This window comes from Cyclopterus lumpus, chromosome 22, assembly GCF_009769545.1.
Source record: "Cyclopterus lumpus isolate fCycLum1 chromosome 22, fCycLum1.pri, whole genome shotgun sequence".
Lineage (NCBI taxonomy): Eukaryota > Metazoa > Chordata > Actinopteri > Perciformes > Cyclopteridae > Cyclopterus > Cyclopterus lumpus.
The window spans coordinates 14,257,251-14,272,819 of record NC_046987.1 but is presented as its reverse complement, the minus strand read 5'-3'; the positions used below and the strand labels follow the sequence as shown (position 1 = coordinate 14,272,819).

General features: G+C 39.4%; 3 protein-coding genes across 6 annotated transcripts; 2 read left to right on the top strand and 1 right to left on the bottom strand.

Annotated features, from left to right (window-relative positions):
* The first annotated feature begins 249 nt into the window (after nt 1-249).
* On the top strand, nt 250-2,666 carry LOC117751631. 2 transcript variants are annotated; one of them, XM_034563564.1, is made up of 4 exons: nt 250-466; nt 539-1,031; nt 1,209-1,276; nt 1,676-2,666. In XM_034563564.1, exons 2-4 carry the CDS (start codon nt 567-569, stop codon nt 1,758-1,760), a joined length of 618 nt encoding a protein of 205 aa, XP_034419455.1. In that variant the 5' UTR covers nt 250-466; nt 539-566; the 3' UTR covers nt 1,761-2,666. The 2 variants fall into 2 exon arrangements, with proteins under 2 accessions (XP_034419455.1, XP_034419454.1); XM_034563563.1 differs by having other exon boundaries at nt 250-1,031.
* A 93-nt stretch (nt 2,667-2,759) lies between these two features.
* Nucleotides 2,760-8,299, bottom strand: LOC117751629 (kelch domain-containing protein 1). Of its 3 annotated transcripts, none has more exons than XM_034563560.1 (14): nt 8,177-8,299; nt 7,768-7,884; nt 6,562-6,632; nt 6,181-6,298; nt 5,653-5,765; nt 5,205-5,292; nt 4,857-4,940; nt 4,649-4,729; nt 4,459-4,517; nt 4,215-4,321; nt 4,056-4,128; nt 3,861-3,945; nt 3,530-3,582; nt 2,760-3,152 (listed from the first exon to the last, which is right to left on the bottom strand). In XM_034563560.1, the coding sequence occupies exons 2-14, from the start codon at nt 7,873-7,875 to the stop codon at nt 3,014-3,016; spliced, it is 1,179 nt and encodes a 392-aa protein (XP_034419451.1). In that variant the 5' UTR covers nt 7,876-7,884; nt 8,177-8,299; the 3' UTR covers nt 2,760-3,013. The 3 variants fall into 3 exon arrangements, with proteins under 3 accessions (XP_034419451.1, XP_034419452.1, XP_034419453.1); XM_034563561.1 differs by having other exon boundaries at nt 7,768-7,881; nt 8,177-8,289; XM_034563562.1 differs by lacking the exon at nt 4,056-4,128 and having other exon boundaries at nt 8,177-8,288.
* A 1,937-nt stretch (nt 8,300-10,236) lies between these two features.
* pole2 (polymerase (DNA directed), epsilon 2) lies at nt 10,237-15,465 on the top strand. Its single transcript, XM_034563559.1, has 19 exons — nt 10,237-10,349; nt 10,922-11,022; nt 11,114-11,189; nt 11,271-11,348; nt 11,490-11,583; nt 11,696-11,770; nt 11,876-11,959; nt 12,049-12,105; nt 12,210-12,258; nt 12,372-12,444; nt 12,834-13,006; nt 13,102-13,191; nt 13,307-13,361; nt 13,774-13,833; nt 13,918-13,995; nt 14,169-14,277; nt 14,779-14,955; nt 15,091-15,158; nt 15,262-15,465. Exons 1-19 carry the CDS (start codon nt 10,279-10,281, stop codon nt 15,278-15,280), a joined length of 1,587 nt encoding a protein of 528 aa, XP_034419450.1. The 5' UTR covers nt 10,237-10,278; the 3' UTR covers nt 15,281-15,465.
* Nucleotides 15,466-15,569: the final 104 nt, after the last annotated feature.

Sequence of the window (15,569 nt, the reverse complement as noted above, 5' to 3'; positions counted from 1 at the left end):
GCCTTTTCATGGTCATATACTGTCCGAATCCTTTATGTGACTTTTTCCTCAATCCTTGGAATGGCTAAATATTTATATATTAAACAAAGTTTTATTATTGTTAAATTCTTAGATTAAGAAGAAAATGCAAGCAGTTCCAGAGGTTGTGAAGTAAAAGCGGAAGTTACTTTTGTCCAGAACAAATAATGGAAACATAAAGGGTGTGTGTTTCCCTCTATAAGAAGGCGGAGTTTTCTCCCTGGGGTCCCGAGCCAAGCTGGTGTTATGTAACTGGTCCACTGCTCCTCATCCTGATGTGGAGTTACCAGCTTTACAGGCAGCGGCTCTGTGGGCTTGGAGAATGGTCCCGCGGTGCGTCTGCAGATCTTTAAGAAAAGTGGCCTTTATAGCTGATCGTTGGCCAAAGAACTGTCTTACAGCCGTAAACCTACTGGAAAACTGACCTTCAACACTGCCAGGATCTTTGGTTGGTTAATGTTCAACTCTGGAAGCTCACCGGTGTGCACGGGGAATTTGCAAATGTGACTTGTGCGTTTAGATTTTTGAAAGCAGCCAGACGGACGGCCATGGGCAGTGGGACAAGCCGGGGGAAGAAAGTTGCACCCGCGTGCGTCAGCGAGGTGAAGGTGACCAAAACGACTGCCGGTGTCACTCCCTCCGAACAGGACAGCCGTCCATTCAAGCCTCTCCAAATACACGCGATGTTGCGCAACGCGCGCAACCGTGCGCAACCGGACTGCCACAGCGAGGGACACGACTCTGACTGTTCTCGGGAGGACGATGACATCGAAGGAGAGATGGATACCTTTCTCACAGATTGCAAGGAGCGAGGGAAAGCTGCGACACGTCGTCCGAAGAAGACGGCCCTCCGATCCAAAACATACGGACTGTGTCGTCATTTCAGCCAGGAGGACGACGAGGATCTCGGCTCAGCTCCTCGGTCCCCAGTCGAGGAGCCACGTGGTGGATCAGGCGATGTAAACAAGAGGAGCGGGGACTCGTTCACGCCTGTCTGCCCCAGTCAGCGCAGTGTAAGGACTTTTACATTCTACTATTTGATCATTATTGTTGGACAGCACAGGATTTATCTGGTTGTTTTTACCAGTTTATTATAGATCATTCATTAACAGCGTCATTATATTTGAATAACAATGAGTCTTAAGAGGAGAATTCATGATACCCTTTCTGTCCTCTCTGGTTTATGTCAGTCCTCCTCTCGGGGCTGTTTGACAAGAGGGGCTTTCTTGGAAGCTGTTCCCACATCAGAAAAACAATCGTAAGTAGACAGCTGTGATAAATAATGGATTTCCGAGTGCAGTAGTAAAAACCGAGCAGGGCCAGATCAAATTCACCTTAAAGAGATCGAAATACCAACCCATTATTCCCAGGGCAGATCAGATTGGTCAGACGTAAGCAGGACGGAAACAAACACGTGTCTGTCTGTTCCTGCTTTAAGGTGTGTGTGAAAACCGGCAGCTCACATAAAAACAACATATTTCCATAACATGCCTCAAGCATACTGAATATATTTCACATTGGCCCCTGATGGCCTTTTGGTGAACCATATACATTGGAAGTGCATCAGTTGATTGTATGATGTTGTTGTGGGTTGATCAAATGAATCTGATGGAAAAATAACATCAATGTTGTTGACGTGTCTCTCCACTCTCCTCAGGGCTTGTGGCAGTGCCATGCCACTCATCCTGTATGATGGATCGGAAGAAGAGCTGATGGACACTATTGAGAAAGAGTTTAGTTGACCCCCAGCTGAGAGTGCTGCAGCAAAGCGGTTGTTCCTTTTCAGCTGCCTTTGTGAAATACAGCAGTTTGCAAAAGAAATCATAAAAAAGAAATAGAAAAAGGGAAGCAGGGTTTCTTTTGACAACGTCCTGCTACTAAGGAAGGCTACGTTTATTGTATTCAAGCAGGATTTACAATGCGATGTTGTTTGTATTGTACTTAATGCCTCTGCATTTACCCAAGTCTTATTTACCAACATGAAGCAGAGTTAAAACACCAACTTGAACAGGTGCCAGGAGGTTCTCCTCACAGACCAGGTCTGACATCAGCCTCCTCGGTTTGTTGTCTGCAGTGGCACGGTGTCACTGTCACCCCCCACTGCTGGCCTCCCACAGAGAACACACCTTATGTGTTACCTATTAGTTACTTAACTTTAACTTGTCTGTTAATAAGTTAAGGAGAAAGCACAGATATCTCCATGGTTTCTAAAACTGAAATAGCACGTACATTCTTGTGGCCAAACTTTAGGCAAAAATACAATTTTCCACAGCAGTTTTGTGCATTCAGTGGAATGTATAGGGTATAGTTTTTCATAATTGGACACCCTGCAAAGGTATGAGTTGGGATTATTTATTTAAGGTTACCTTCCTGACCACAGTTCCTGCACTTTTCCACTCTTATGAAGAAGGAATGTGTGACACAGTCAGGCTCAGTTTGACTCAGCTGCGTTTCAGCCACATTCAAACGTAAAGGCTGCTGCCACCTAGTGGTGGAACCCGGAGGGTGTGTGCATGAACACACGCTTGACTATTGATGTTATAATCTGCATTTGTCATTGTTTAACAAAGGGTAAATCCCAATCAAAAATGTAGAAGATTTTTTGTAATTTTGTTTTATATTGGAAATAAAAACGTATTATTGCTTTATTTTTTTATTATGTGTGAATTGGTGTGTGTTTGTGGCCTGAGTTTACTGATACTTTAAATACCTCTCTAGTCTAATAATCCACAACAGGCAACAACAGTTAAATGTGCCATTTAATCATCACAGGTTGTAAGTGTGTTCAGCAGGCAGACTGTCCTAAATGAAATCTGTATCTCTAAAACAATAAAATATAACACCTTAAATATGTTTGCACAATATATTAAAAGAATGAAAACGCTGCCCTGTAATATGACTGGAATGTTCACAATGAAGGAGGTGTGTACAGTACCAAAATAAGAAATTGTATGATATTGCATTGTTTTTGGCGATGATAACATTCCTTGAACTATTATCTTTGTTTCTTTGAAGGCCTGTAGAAAGACATCCTCGTGTGTACTGCCTTCAGCAGTTTGGGAGGAAGGAGAGGAAGCTGATGTCTGAGTGTCTCATAGTTCCTCAAATTCATTGCAATGTAATCCTCGCAAATCCTGTCAGAAGAAAAAGCCTTTAATTTTCTCATTTCTATTTTGGGAAAAAGATTACGCAAGCAAAGTAAATATAACCCTTGTAAATTAAATGACACATCTAAAGTTTAAAAAAAAAATCTTGATACAATAAATGTAATTTAAAACATGACTTACAAAAAAAACAAGCTTTTTAATTACCACAACAGGAGAATAATCTAATATCATTAATGATAGCTATAATCAGTAAGCCAGCATGTAGATTATGGAGCTAACACACCTAAATATAATGCATCCATCATTAATTGATATCAATTCCCACTGTTTGTCTCAATGTCTATTTCTGCTTTACAATTATTAGAATTTTCTTTCTGGGGTTGTTTTGTAAAATGATCTCTTACCTGAAAAGAGGATATGGCTGCGTCTGGAAAACAAGTGCATCATTGCAGTGACCCTAAAAGGAAATATGCAAGATTTGTTAGAGTCCATTTTGAATATCATGCAGGTTTTTTCTGATGTTTTATTCAGTACAGGGACACCAAACAGCACCACATCTTCATTATGGAGCTGTTGAGAGTTACTTTACATGTCTCTCCACATGGTTTCAGAGTTGCAACTGAGTGAATTTGCGATGCTTTTAGAGATTTGTTTTGTCATGTGATGATTGCGGGTCTGTAAAATTCGAACTTCACATCTGTTGTTCAGCGTCTCCAATGTCTCTGTGTTACTCACGGTGTCAACGAGGAGGATGGAGTCACAGCTTCCACCGAACACGATGACATCAGAGTCTTTGCCTGGACTCGCTGTGTGCCACAACCTTGGACAGGAGAAATCATGCTATTTAAAATCTGCTCACAATTTACAGTCAGCCTCTAGCACAGCACAACTTTTTGGTTACACATCTTATAAACATTCATAAATTGCTACCTGGGCTTATTTTTAAAAGGATGCTCAACTTCTCTCCATGTCTTTGTTTCAACATCAAGCAACCAACCATCACCTGATTGAGAAAGACGTGTTATTGACAAAACACTAAACAATGAAAGACCCTAAATTGACCAAATGAGAATAAAAGTGAAAACTTACTCATTGGTTTGCAGTCTATACTGAGACCTCCAAACAGGAACAATGCGTCTGACACAGCTGTGAGCGTATGCCACGATCTGCCCACTGGAGAGGTGGACGCTGGGATTCTGGAAAACAGATTTTGCACAATGATGTCAAAACACAAACCTATCAACAGACTGCCTTAAAATATCCATGACAATGTTGAGATACAAGTCTTCTGGGCACTTGTAGCCCAACATCGTTGATCACATGATATACGTACATTTCTGACCACGTCCATGTTTTAAAGTCTAGGCAGTGAATGTCATTCGTCCTGGTTTCCTGCATTTAAAAGGGGAGGAGAGGAAGTTCTGAAAGCAGACTTTTTTTTGCGTTTCTGCTCTTGCTGCGACTGATGACTTCTTGTTGATGTGAATATATGAGAACAACTGAAAAGCATGTAGAGTTCCCACCATGACTCTGCCTCCACAAACGTATCCTCTACAGCTGATTGCTGCACTGGCGTGGGCGGCCCTGGGGGCTGGAGCACGGCCCTGCACACAAAAACTGTCACTGCAACATCATCTGAGAATACTGCTACACTTTCCTTATCCTTCCTTAAGTGTCACATCACTATTCAAGTGCATAAAAGCACAAATCCCACTCCGACCCCCCGCTCACATGGGTCTGTGGTTCAATCCAACTGGCTTTCTTGGTGTCAAATATGTGAACCTCATTGTTCCATCCCCAGAAGACATCTTCCATCTGAAAAAAAATGTTTAGCATACGATTATTCTTATTTATGTGAGGGTGTTTATAAGTATTATTGGTCAGTTGTGTCACAAGATTCTGAAATGTATCACGTTCTGGTCTGACATATTTTAGAACAAAAGAAATCAGAGCTCTAAATAACCTGTGTCACTGATATTAAATCTTATTATTATTATTATTAAATTATCTCCACTGCCTACACTGTTCTGTTGGGATAGCACATGTGGACACCAGATGTATAGTGAATAAATATATTACCCATGATGCTTCATCAACAATGAAGCTTCTGTTCCTGCTATCAACATTAGTCAGAAGTTTGCGACCATATCCTCCAAAGTAGATGATCCTGGAGAACATTAATCAAAGATTATCACAATTACTATCATGCAAGCACAGATTATGGGTTCAGTTGGTAACGGAGTGATTAAAATCCCAAAGAAGTAGCTCTTATTTATATTTCACTATATAATTAGGAGAGGCTGTCTGCACACTGACATTTTCAAGCTCCAATGTTTTTATTAGTGCAACGTTTTGACCTGCAAGGCATAAAAAACTTAAGTCTTCAACTTAAAAATACAAGGAGAAAGGATACGAAAATCCAATTCATAGCGGCAAATGTGTGTTTTGACCAGTAATAATGAAGCGGTAGTTCATAAAGTAACAGGTCCAACTTTGATATTCATATTGTTATGGTTTCAAGGCTCACCTTTCACTGTAAACCCAGCAGGACAGTTTGTCTCGAGGTGAAGGAGCAGAACCTATCTCATGTTTGATCTTCTTCCACATGTATTGACCATCTGTCAGGTCGACACAATAAATCTGTGTGACGGCAAACAGTGATCACTTCGTCATGTAAACTTGGCTCAGTCGAAGATGTGACATTTGGGGGATTCATTGTGTCGGGAGATTTTTACACATGACAGGCTGTAGGGCGGGGCAATGTGGCCACAATCTTCCATCACAATAAAGGTAATTTCATATCTTCATGATGATATATATATATCACAATAAAGCATGTTTTATGTTAATTCAATGAATAGATAATTACGTATTACATAATCTGAATATCTGATTTCATCACGATATGATTCCATTGAAAGGTAATAAATTATCATATTGAATTGGTTATTTAACCACACAATACCACATTTAATAAAACATGTAGTATACGTGAAGCAATCCATATTTGTTTAAGGTGTCATGAACTGTGTGGAGTATCAGCCATCAGCCTCACCTCATTGGTCTGTCCATTGTCATCACAACCTCCGAATATGTACAAGTGTCCATTCAGAGAGCAGCCGCAGGTCCCAGACATAGAGGGAGGGACTTCCCCTGACATGTGAAACACTTCCCTTCAAAGAAAGTATAAAAGAATGCGAATAAAGTAAATATGACACATTTGTACAACAACGCCATTCAGCAAATCATTACAGGCAAGTGCTTATCATTCCAAACACAAGATAATTGGGACATGCCTGTGCAGTATTAATACAATATAAAAATCACCCAAAAGAGGGAGAGAAATGAAGACAGAATGAGTGAATTTATTATTTATAGTGAATTATTGTTTTAACCACCAAACCGCCCACACTTGAAATTTATTTTGTATTCTTACCATGCACCTCGTTCTAAGTCGTACACCCAGATTTCATCGTTGGGAAGGAAAACTTCCTCATCAGCAATTGACTGTAGAGAATACAACATGTATTCATGTAATCATACAGGTTCAGTGGCAATATGTCCTGAGTCTATTGAAATCATCAATATGGAGTGAAAATAATTATGTGTAATGCGAAAGCAAGTTATTATTTTGCTCAATATATATTCCTCGTAATGTGTCTATGTGTGGGTACTGTGGAGGAAGTTGTCAGATCATTTCAAAGCAAACGGACATTGGTATTTTCTGCAGAATGTGATTAAAGTTTTTTTTTTTTTTCAGTGTTATGCATGCAATCATAGTAATTTCACAGTGTTATATTATTACATACAGTATATTACATTATTGGATTATTATTAATGTATTATTAATTGTGCACCAACATGAAAAGAGTTAGCTGTAGTTTTATCTGGATCTATATGTCACAAGCTGATCATGTGCTATGTTTCGCTCTGAAAAGTAAAACAGAGGAGGCAGGTGTCGCAACTGGGAGGCCTGCGACGGATTTCTGTGTGTGGTGTTTTATGCTGTCGGGTTTGACTATTGGACATTTATTGTTTTCATGTATTTCAGACCTGCTGCCCTGTTGGCATTCGGTAGGCAAATAGATCTGTACGTCTTTAAGTATTTGGTAATAAAGTGTTTTTAAGATTGTTATTATGTATTTCTCTGCAGAGCATCATGGTCTATTATCTGCTCTTTTATTTTGTTTCTTTTCTGTCTAGTCTGCCAATAATGGGCAAACAGTTATGAGTTTTGCCTTTTGAACGGGCTAGTTTATTTTCTGTATTTTTGTTGTTTGTTTACTTTAGTTTATTGTCAGTCTGCCTGAGGGCAATAAACAATGGTGTGCAAGTGGAGCTCTTCCACCGCCCTGTTAATGCAGCTGGGAAGTAAACAGTGAGGTGGGAGAATATGAATGGCTAGACTTCTGTAATAAAAGCGTCCTACTCTTGATTGTCATTGCTTATGCTATAGTGACTCGCAGTGTAACACAGAGACATGTGGTGCAATGAACCTGAACCTGAAAAGTACATTAGTCAAAGTATAGACGGTAACCCTACACTGCTTGAGTAACATTGCATTGTCTCTGACGCACAACAAGCTGAAACACGTACAGCTGTTTTTTGGTAAGGTTTTTTTTAGTTAATTAGTTGTGCTCACCAAGTAGCCCCCCCACACATAGAGCAGGTCCTCCTCAACCACAGCCGTGTGTCCGCTCCTCTCCCGGGCCACCAGCTCCGAGCAGTGCCCCTCAAATGCGGAGTCCATGACTGGCTGCTATTAATAGAAAGAGAAGACGATCTGTCTAAATATGTTATTGATGTCAGGTTGTCAGCTGCAGTTGTAATAGTCAGGGAAGCAACGCCGAGCAGAGACACACACACACACACACCAGGCTGCTCGTGTTGTTGTCCTCGGTTTCAGATACACGTTAGTCAACGATGTGGTATTTGTACAACATTGGAGGGCTAACCTGACATAATGGAAGGTAAAACAACAAACACACGCATTCATAAAATGTGCCTATTTTACACATTCACTCGGCACAATCGCTTACAAACACACTCACGTGCTGCAGATCGCGTTTAGTTATCGTGACGTTTCTTCCTCATCTTGTGAAAAACACACACAAAAACTAATCGTCTCGATCCACTCCCACAAGCTGCGTCAAAACAGTTACAGAGTAATGCATAGCTTCCGGTCCTTTTCTGCTTTTCAAAATAAAAGCTTTCTGTCGGGGCCCCCCTGAGTTCAAACTAGGGTTACGCAATGTGCACAGTGTTTGCATTCTGACGTCGAGTGACACTGAGGTTCAGTCCCAGCGGGTCGTTTCGTTGTGATTACTATGGTGTTTAAATCCCGTAAATCCACGACCAATAAAACCCATATCATTAGCTGCACATGCATTGGACACTGTGATTTTCAAAAGAGAATGTTAAAATGACGAAATTAATTAATTAAATTCCAGAGAAATAACAAGGTTAATTAAATGCACAGTCAGCAGCACCCATGGCTTTTGCATTCATCCGGTTCTTGTTTGATATTGTAAAAAGAGTTATAGTGCCCAACTTGAAAGGGTGGTGGGAGCTTCTCCTCACACAGACAATACTGTTGAACTGGCTCATTGGTCATACCACGATGAGGTATATCATGGAATAACCATGGCATGGCTTTTCATTTGATGACAATATTCAGCCACATTTAAACATAAACGCCCACTGTGACTTTATGTTGAACCACAACTATTTCGATATACAGGACATGAATATGCATGTGACATATATTGTGTTGATGCATGCATAAGCATAAGACGTGTATTTGCCATCTATCAGGTTGGAACAATAGATCAGTTAGAAGTTAAACACTGATAACTACAAGTCAATTCTGCTCAGTAATAGACTCATAGATTAACTCTCAATAGGCGAGCAGGACTGCAACAACATCCCACCTCACTCTCTCTTCCAGTCCCAGCTAGGCTCACCTGTATGTAGCTATAGGATTGACTGGTTAAGTTTTACAGGTCATGAGACCTTCACTGACCTCCTGAACTCAGTAAATGCAATAGCCATTACTTTGATCTGGAACAACTTCTTCCTGTCAACACAATAACACTTATAACATAACAGGTACACATTACATATGTCACTCAGTCCGTTACAGTATTATCCTGGCTGTTCTGTACAAATTATAAAACAAACAGATGAGGACAGTTCTTTATACAATTCCTGTTAATTCGGCCCACACTATTAAATCTGTCTTATCTACCAAAGCAATGCAGTGTGTGTAAGTGTCACTGACTTTATACAGCATCAGTGTTATCCATAATAATCACATTATTTTCTCAGATGTCAGCATCACTTGAATGGTCTGTTTTATTCAATTAAATTAAATTCAGTTTATTTTGTATAGCCCAATATCACAAATTACAAATTTGCCTCAGATGATGGATGAATGGATAGATCGATCTGTCTTTTGGAAGAAATTATTAAAAAACACCTGCAGTAAAATATGATCTGCACCTGCCATAGCCCAAACAGAAACGATGACAGCACCTGGGTTAACACCACCTCTTTATTTCTAGCACCGGCTGCAATCCTCCAACATTGCAGCTTCAGTTACATCATATGTGTCATACCCCATAATTCAAGATCGTCCCAGCCTCTTCTGTGTCAATTGACTAGAAAAAATACCAATTCCGGTCTAATGTTCTTACCAAAATAAAAGTCATTTATAAAAAAACAATGCATTGCTATTCTTATACAATACGCCAAGTAATGATAATGATATGTATTATAATATTGATAATAATAATTGTGATGGTGTTAAATAATGCAACATAATCTCAAAAATCTGTCACATATTCATTTTAATAGTGAAACGAGTAACACATTTGTTGTGAATTAGATGGACAATACACAAATAAACATGATATTGAAAGCTCCGAAATGAAAAAACAAACAAACATGTAGAAGGAGAGTTGAAACGTGTGCATTGAAGTCATTAAAGCTAAACATTTTATAGATTTTTTTTTAAACGGTCTGGTTGCTTTACTTCTTTCGGATACATCACTGGCAGAGAGGAGAGAGTAGCGGGTGATTCTTAACCGGAAGTGATGAAATACATGCGGAAGTTGACATTTAGCGCCAAATCTTGAGTCGGAAAACAACAACCATGGATGTCGCTCGCCAAGTAAAGACTAAAGTGTCCGCTGGCTTCAAGATGCGGGGACTTATACTTCGACCGTATGTATTTTAATAATAGCTGACCGTTGTTGTGATGTGTGTTGCTCTTGTAACGTTACTGACAGATAACACACCTCCAAAGCGAGAGTCTCGACGCGGTCCACACTTTCTGCTTAAGTTAATGATAGCGGCATGTAATAAGCAATAGTAAGTTTGCAACATAAAGCACACTGTGGTTTTGTGTCGATTATGATGTTTTTAATTCTATGCCTGCAGTAATTCTTCTTTAACTAACTATAACCAAGTCCAGCACGATAACATCGCCTGTTTTTAGGGATTAACTGAAATTGCTTTCACTCCCCATACACTGAATCCTTAACTCCTGTCAATGCTCATACTTAAGGTGACACTTATATTTCAATTTCAATAATGTAATATCTTAACAAATAAACAATGAACGCAAAAAAAAATATTTAGCCTGTTATTTTCTAAACTGGAAAAAAGTAAGATTACGTGTTAAATGTTGCCATGGCTTTTTTAACATTGAAGTAAACGCACACACACACACACACACACACACACACACGCACTCAATTCTAACAACATGCACGTGTTCTTGTTTTGTCCTCCAGTGAGGCCAGCAGACACCTTGTGGAGGTCCTGGAGTCTGTCAATGCCTCTGAACTGGATGATATTATTGAAAAAGTATTGGATGCAGTGGAAAAGCAACCATGTAAGAGCAGTACTGTCTGTCTCTACGGATCACTGTTTAGTGCTGTTTAGCATGCTTGCAGGTTGTGACCACAGTGTGTGTTTTCCAACAGTGTCCTCTAGTATGATAGAGCTGTCTGTGGTGGAGATTGCAGTTCAGGATTGTACTCAGTCTTGTGATGAAACCATGTAAGTGCAACAATCAGACACGGCATCACATTTTGCGAGGTTGAATTATCTTAAGCTGAAAATTGTCTAACTCTCTTCCAGAGATAATGTTTTTAACATTATTGGAGCCTTTGATGTGCCCAGATACATTTACAGCACGGAGCGGAAGAAATTTGTACCGTGAGTGAAGGGACCGTTTCTCGTTTTGTGTCATAACCAACCCAGAATTATGTCAATTAGAATTGATTTATTGTTGTCGGTTTTAGACCCAGTTAATACACTTGCATGTACGACCGTTTTCACTTTGTATTTTTCTATCAGCATTACCATGACGAGCCATTCGGCACCCAGTCTGTGTGGTTTGGCCAAAGACAAAGCTGAACTCTTCAGGGAGCGCTACACCATCTTACAACAAGTCAGTGACTTCCTGGTTATTATTGAATGTCCAGACAGTGGGGCTGATCCACGCCCTTCGCTGCTATTTACAGTTTGTGTAGCTTGTACTTACACAGACATGTTTTTTGTAGCGTATCCATCGGCACCAGCTCTTCACCCCACCTGCAATAGGAGCTGCTGTTGACGAGGGTCAAAACAAATTTCAGGTAACAAATCTTCAAACACAAATTGAAAACATCATCTTACTGTTTTGCATTTGACTAACAGATGGATGTTTCTTTGTGTGTCTTTTGTTTATTTGTATTTTCTAGCTCAAGACAATTGAAGCACTGCTTGGTAGCACATCAAAACTGGGAGAAGTGATTGTACTCGGGATGGTCACACAACTGAAAGAGGTGAGTTCGGGAAGATCTCGGAAGCGTTCCCGTTTTTTTAACTCAATGTTTTATCTAGTTTCTGAAACATTTCTACATTTTTGTTTCAGGGTAAATTTTACCTGGAGGACCCAAGTGGAACAGTACAGCTTGAAATGTCCAAAGCAATATCCTTTCATATGTTTGTGTGAACTGGTCATCCAAAACTACTTTACTTCATACAATATGTTGTTGTTTTTAGAGTGGAGGTATTCCTTAACTAGGTTCTCACCAGTTTCATAATGGCCTCTACACAGAATCCTGCTTTGTACTGGCAGAGGGTAAGATAACTACAAATACTACAACTGCAGTAAAGAAAACAAAAAATGTGCATTCATTATAACAATAAAGTGTTATTGCATACATATATCACAGTGACGGTTTTGTCCTGCAGGTTGGTACGAGGACGCTGTTTTCCACGTTAATGGCTTCGGGTTTCCCCCAACGGAGTCGTCATCCGGCACGAGGTTAGTGGATTGGAAGGAAAGTGTGGAGACAAACATTCATTAATTGTAGCAATATGTACAACCTGACATTAGGTATTGGAGCAAGTCTTTAGGTTTTTATAGTGGAAATTAGAGCAAAGATTGAGGGAGAATCTGGTTTCATATCTGTGAAGGTTTTTTTTTACCTTGTTGATATGCAAAGAAAATGTCAAGGCAAATACCATCAATTATTTTCTCAATGGCAGAGTATCGAAACTGTCTCCAATTACACAAGAACATTCATTTAAAAATATGATGTATTTCAGCATATTTCAGTTCGGCATTAAGTTACCTTTCCAGAATACTTAACTCTTGTAGATATTGTGTAGTGTATAAAGGACACGGGGACTCACTGACGCTCCTTGCTCCAGGGCATACTACGGCAATCTGAACTTCTTTGGTGGTCCGTCCACCACTTCAGTGAAAGCATCAGCCAAGCTGAAGCAGCTGGAGGAGGAGAATGAAGATGCCATGTTCGTCATTGTTTCTGATGTTTGGCTGGACAACGTTGAAGTGATGGAAAAGCTCAACACAATGTTCTCAGGTCTGGTATTGCACTATGTGCATACTTTACAGGTTCATATTATGCACGATATGAGACACCAATCCATTTAACTGTTGCTTTGTTTTTTCTTGCAGGCTATGCTTCGATGCCTCCTACCAGTTTCATTTTGTGTGGAAACTTCTCTTCTGCCCCGTATGGAAAAACACAGATCAAATCACTCAAAGGTGACACTTTGGGGTCATCATCACTCATAACCTACTGTAGATTTTGAGATCTGTGTGTGTATTAAAGAAATAAATGCACCGCCTTTCAGAATCTAATAATTTTGTCTCCTTTTAGACTCACTGAAGGCTCTTGCTGATGCTATATGTGCGTACCCTAGCATTCACAGCAGGTAGGATCTGATAATTGTTACTTCTAGTCTGTTCTATTCTTAAGTTTTCCCTGCATATTCTGTTCCCCCTGGAAGCGATGTGGAGGTGTTTTTTTACGAGTGCGTTCCTGTTTTGTTTATCTAGTGCACGTGCAGGTGACATAATACACAGCTGTCTATGGTTTCACACTTCCACTGATCTGCGGGTAGCGATAATGTAAAATGTTGCAATGCCGGATTTAAAATACTTGAACTCCGTTTTGCAAGTGTGGAAGCAAATGCATTGAACATGTTGGTTGGAGCTAAAGTGTTTTGGTCAGCAACACTGAATGTCAACATAAGTTTTGTTTGTTAACATGTAAACTCCATAAGGCACCTTGAACTATTCAATGTCAATGTGTTTGACCTAAATGTGTTCACCCTTATCCTGCAGCTGTCGCTTTGTGTTTGTTCCTGGCCCTGAAGACCCAGGTCCAGGCAACATACTGCCACGGTAAACATTCAGAGAAAACTGCTTTTTATTATGTGAGTTTTGTTTAAAAGTTTGGACAAATTTGAATTAATATGTTTTCCTTAGTCCTCCTTTGGCAGATTATATCACAGAGGAGTTCAGGCAGAGGGTGCCATGTTCCGTGTTCACTACTAACCCATGCAGGTAAAACACATGAGACATTAAAAAAAAAAAGTATCACACATTATTTGTTTTATAGAGTTATCAGGGTTCTCGTGTACACACGGTTGGTTTGTTAGCCTTCTGACAAACGGGACATTTTGTCAGTGTTTCTGTTCTCAGAAACTAAAAGTGATGTGCTTTGTTTTTCCTGTCAGGATCCAGTACTGCAGCCAAGAGATTGTCATTATCAGGGAAGACCTGGTCAACAAGATGTGCAGGAACTGCGTCCGGTTGCCCAATAACAATCTTGACATTCCAAACCATGTGAGTTTCAGCTTCTCTGAACAAACCTTCGTACTGAGGGAAATTCTTCTCATTAAACAGACGTACAGTATTATTAATCAGTTGTCTATCTTAAATAAGGCATTTATAGGTAATTTGTGTCAAAAAAGGATTGATAAAGAAAATGTTGTACCTTGTGTGACTGTTCTTCCCGACGCGATAATTCCTGTATTTTATACTATGCAATATTTTCCTAAAAACAATGTAAGGACAATAATAATCCCTCTAAATCATCACGTAATTCTTTATTATTTAAATTCCTAAATGTTATATGTCCTGCCCTGCTATTTTATTGTGTTGTATTCTATCTATCTATCTATAATTTATTGTAAATATACATTGAGATCCGTAATACAATCCTACATCGTCCCATCCCTACTCCTTAAGCAATGAGTTTTTGCTGCAAAGATGTTTGTAAACTACTAATTCTTGGTCTCATTTCTGACAAAAACACAATTATAAATGTCCTCCTCTTCTTCCCAGTTTGTTAAGACCATCTTATCCCAGGGTCACTTGACTCCACTCCCTCTGTATGTCAGTCCTGTATTCTGGGCGTATGACTACTCCCTGCGTGTCTACCCAGTCCCTGATGTCATCATCTTTGCAGACAAATACGACCCGTTCAGCATTAAAAACACAGACTGCCTCTGTGTCAACCCGGTAAGAAACAGAAGCCTAAAATTATTCATTAAAAAATAAATAAAAATCATTGTTTATAATTTTCTATCAAAGTTATATCATTGTCTTGTCTCAATATGCACTAATGTTGTATCTGTCAATCATTTATTTCTACAGGGCTCGTTCCCCAAAAGTGGCTTCACATTTAAGGTGTATTACCCATCCAGCAGAACTGTTGAAGACAGGTGGGATGTGTTCTTCAGGTTTCACTTTTCTCTCCATGTCATTCACTACAGATTACTGTAGTTTCAAATATCATACTAATCAGTTATGTTTTTGTGTTTGCAGCAAACTTCAAGGACTCTAAAGAAAATTAGGGATTAGGAAGTAGATCTGAGTAAGAAATGTTGTAAATAGCTTATGTATGATACTGAATGTAAAAATGGATTGGTAATCAAATTGCTGTTGTTTTTTATTTTGTATGTATCTGTATCATAAATCTGTATGTACGTCTGTCATGAATAATAAAGGTTTTATTCATTATACAAAACATCCTGACATCTTTGTGCATGCACAACTATCAGCTCTTTATTGAGCAATCTCTAAAACGGTATCGTCTACCTTGCATTGCTTGAAAGATAATCTATAGTTTTATG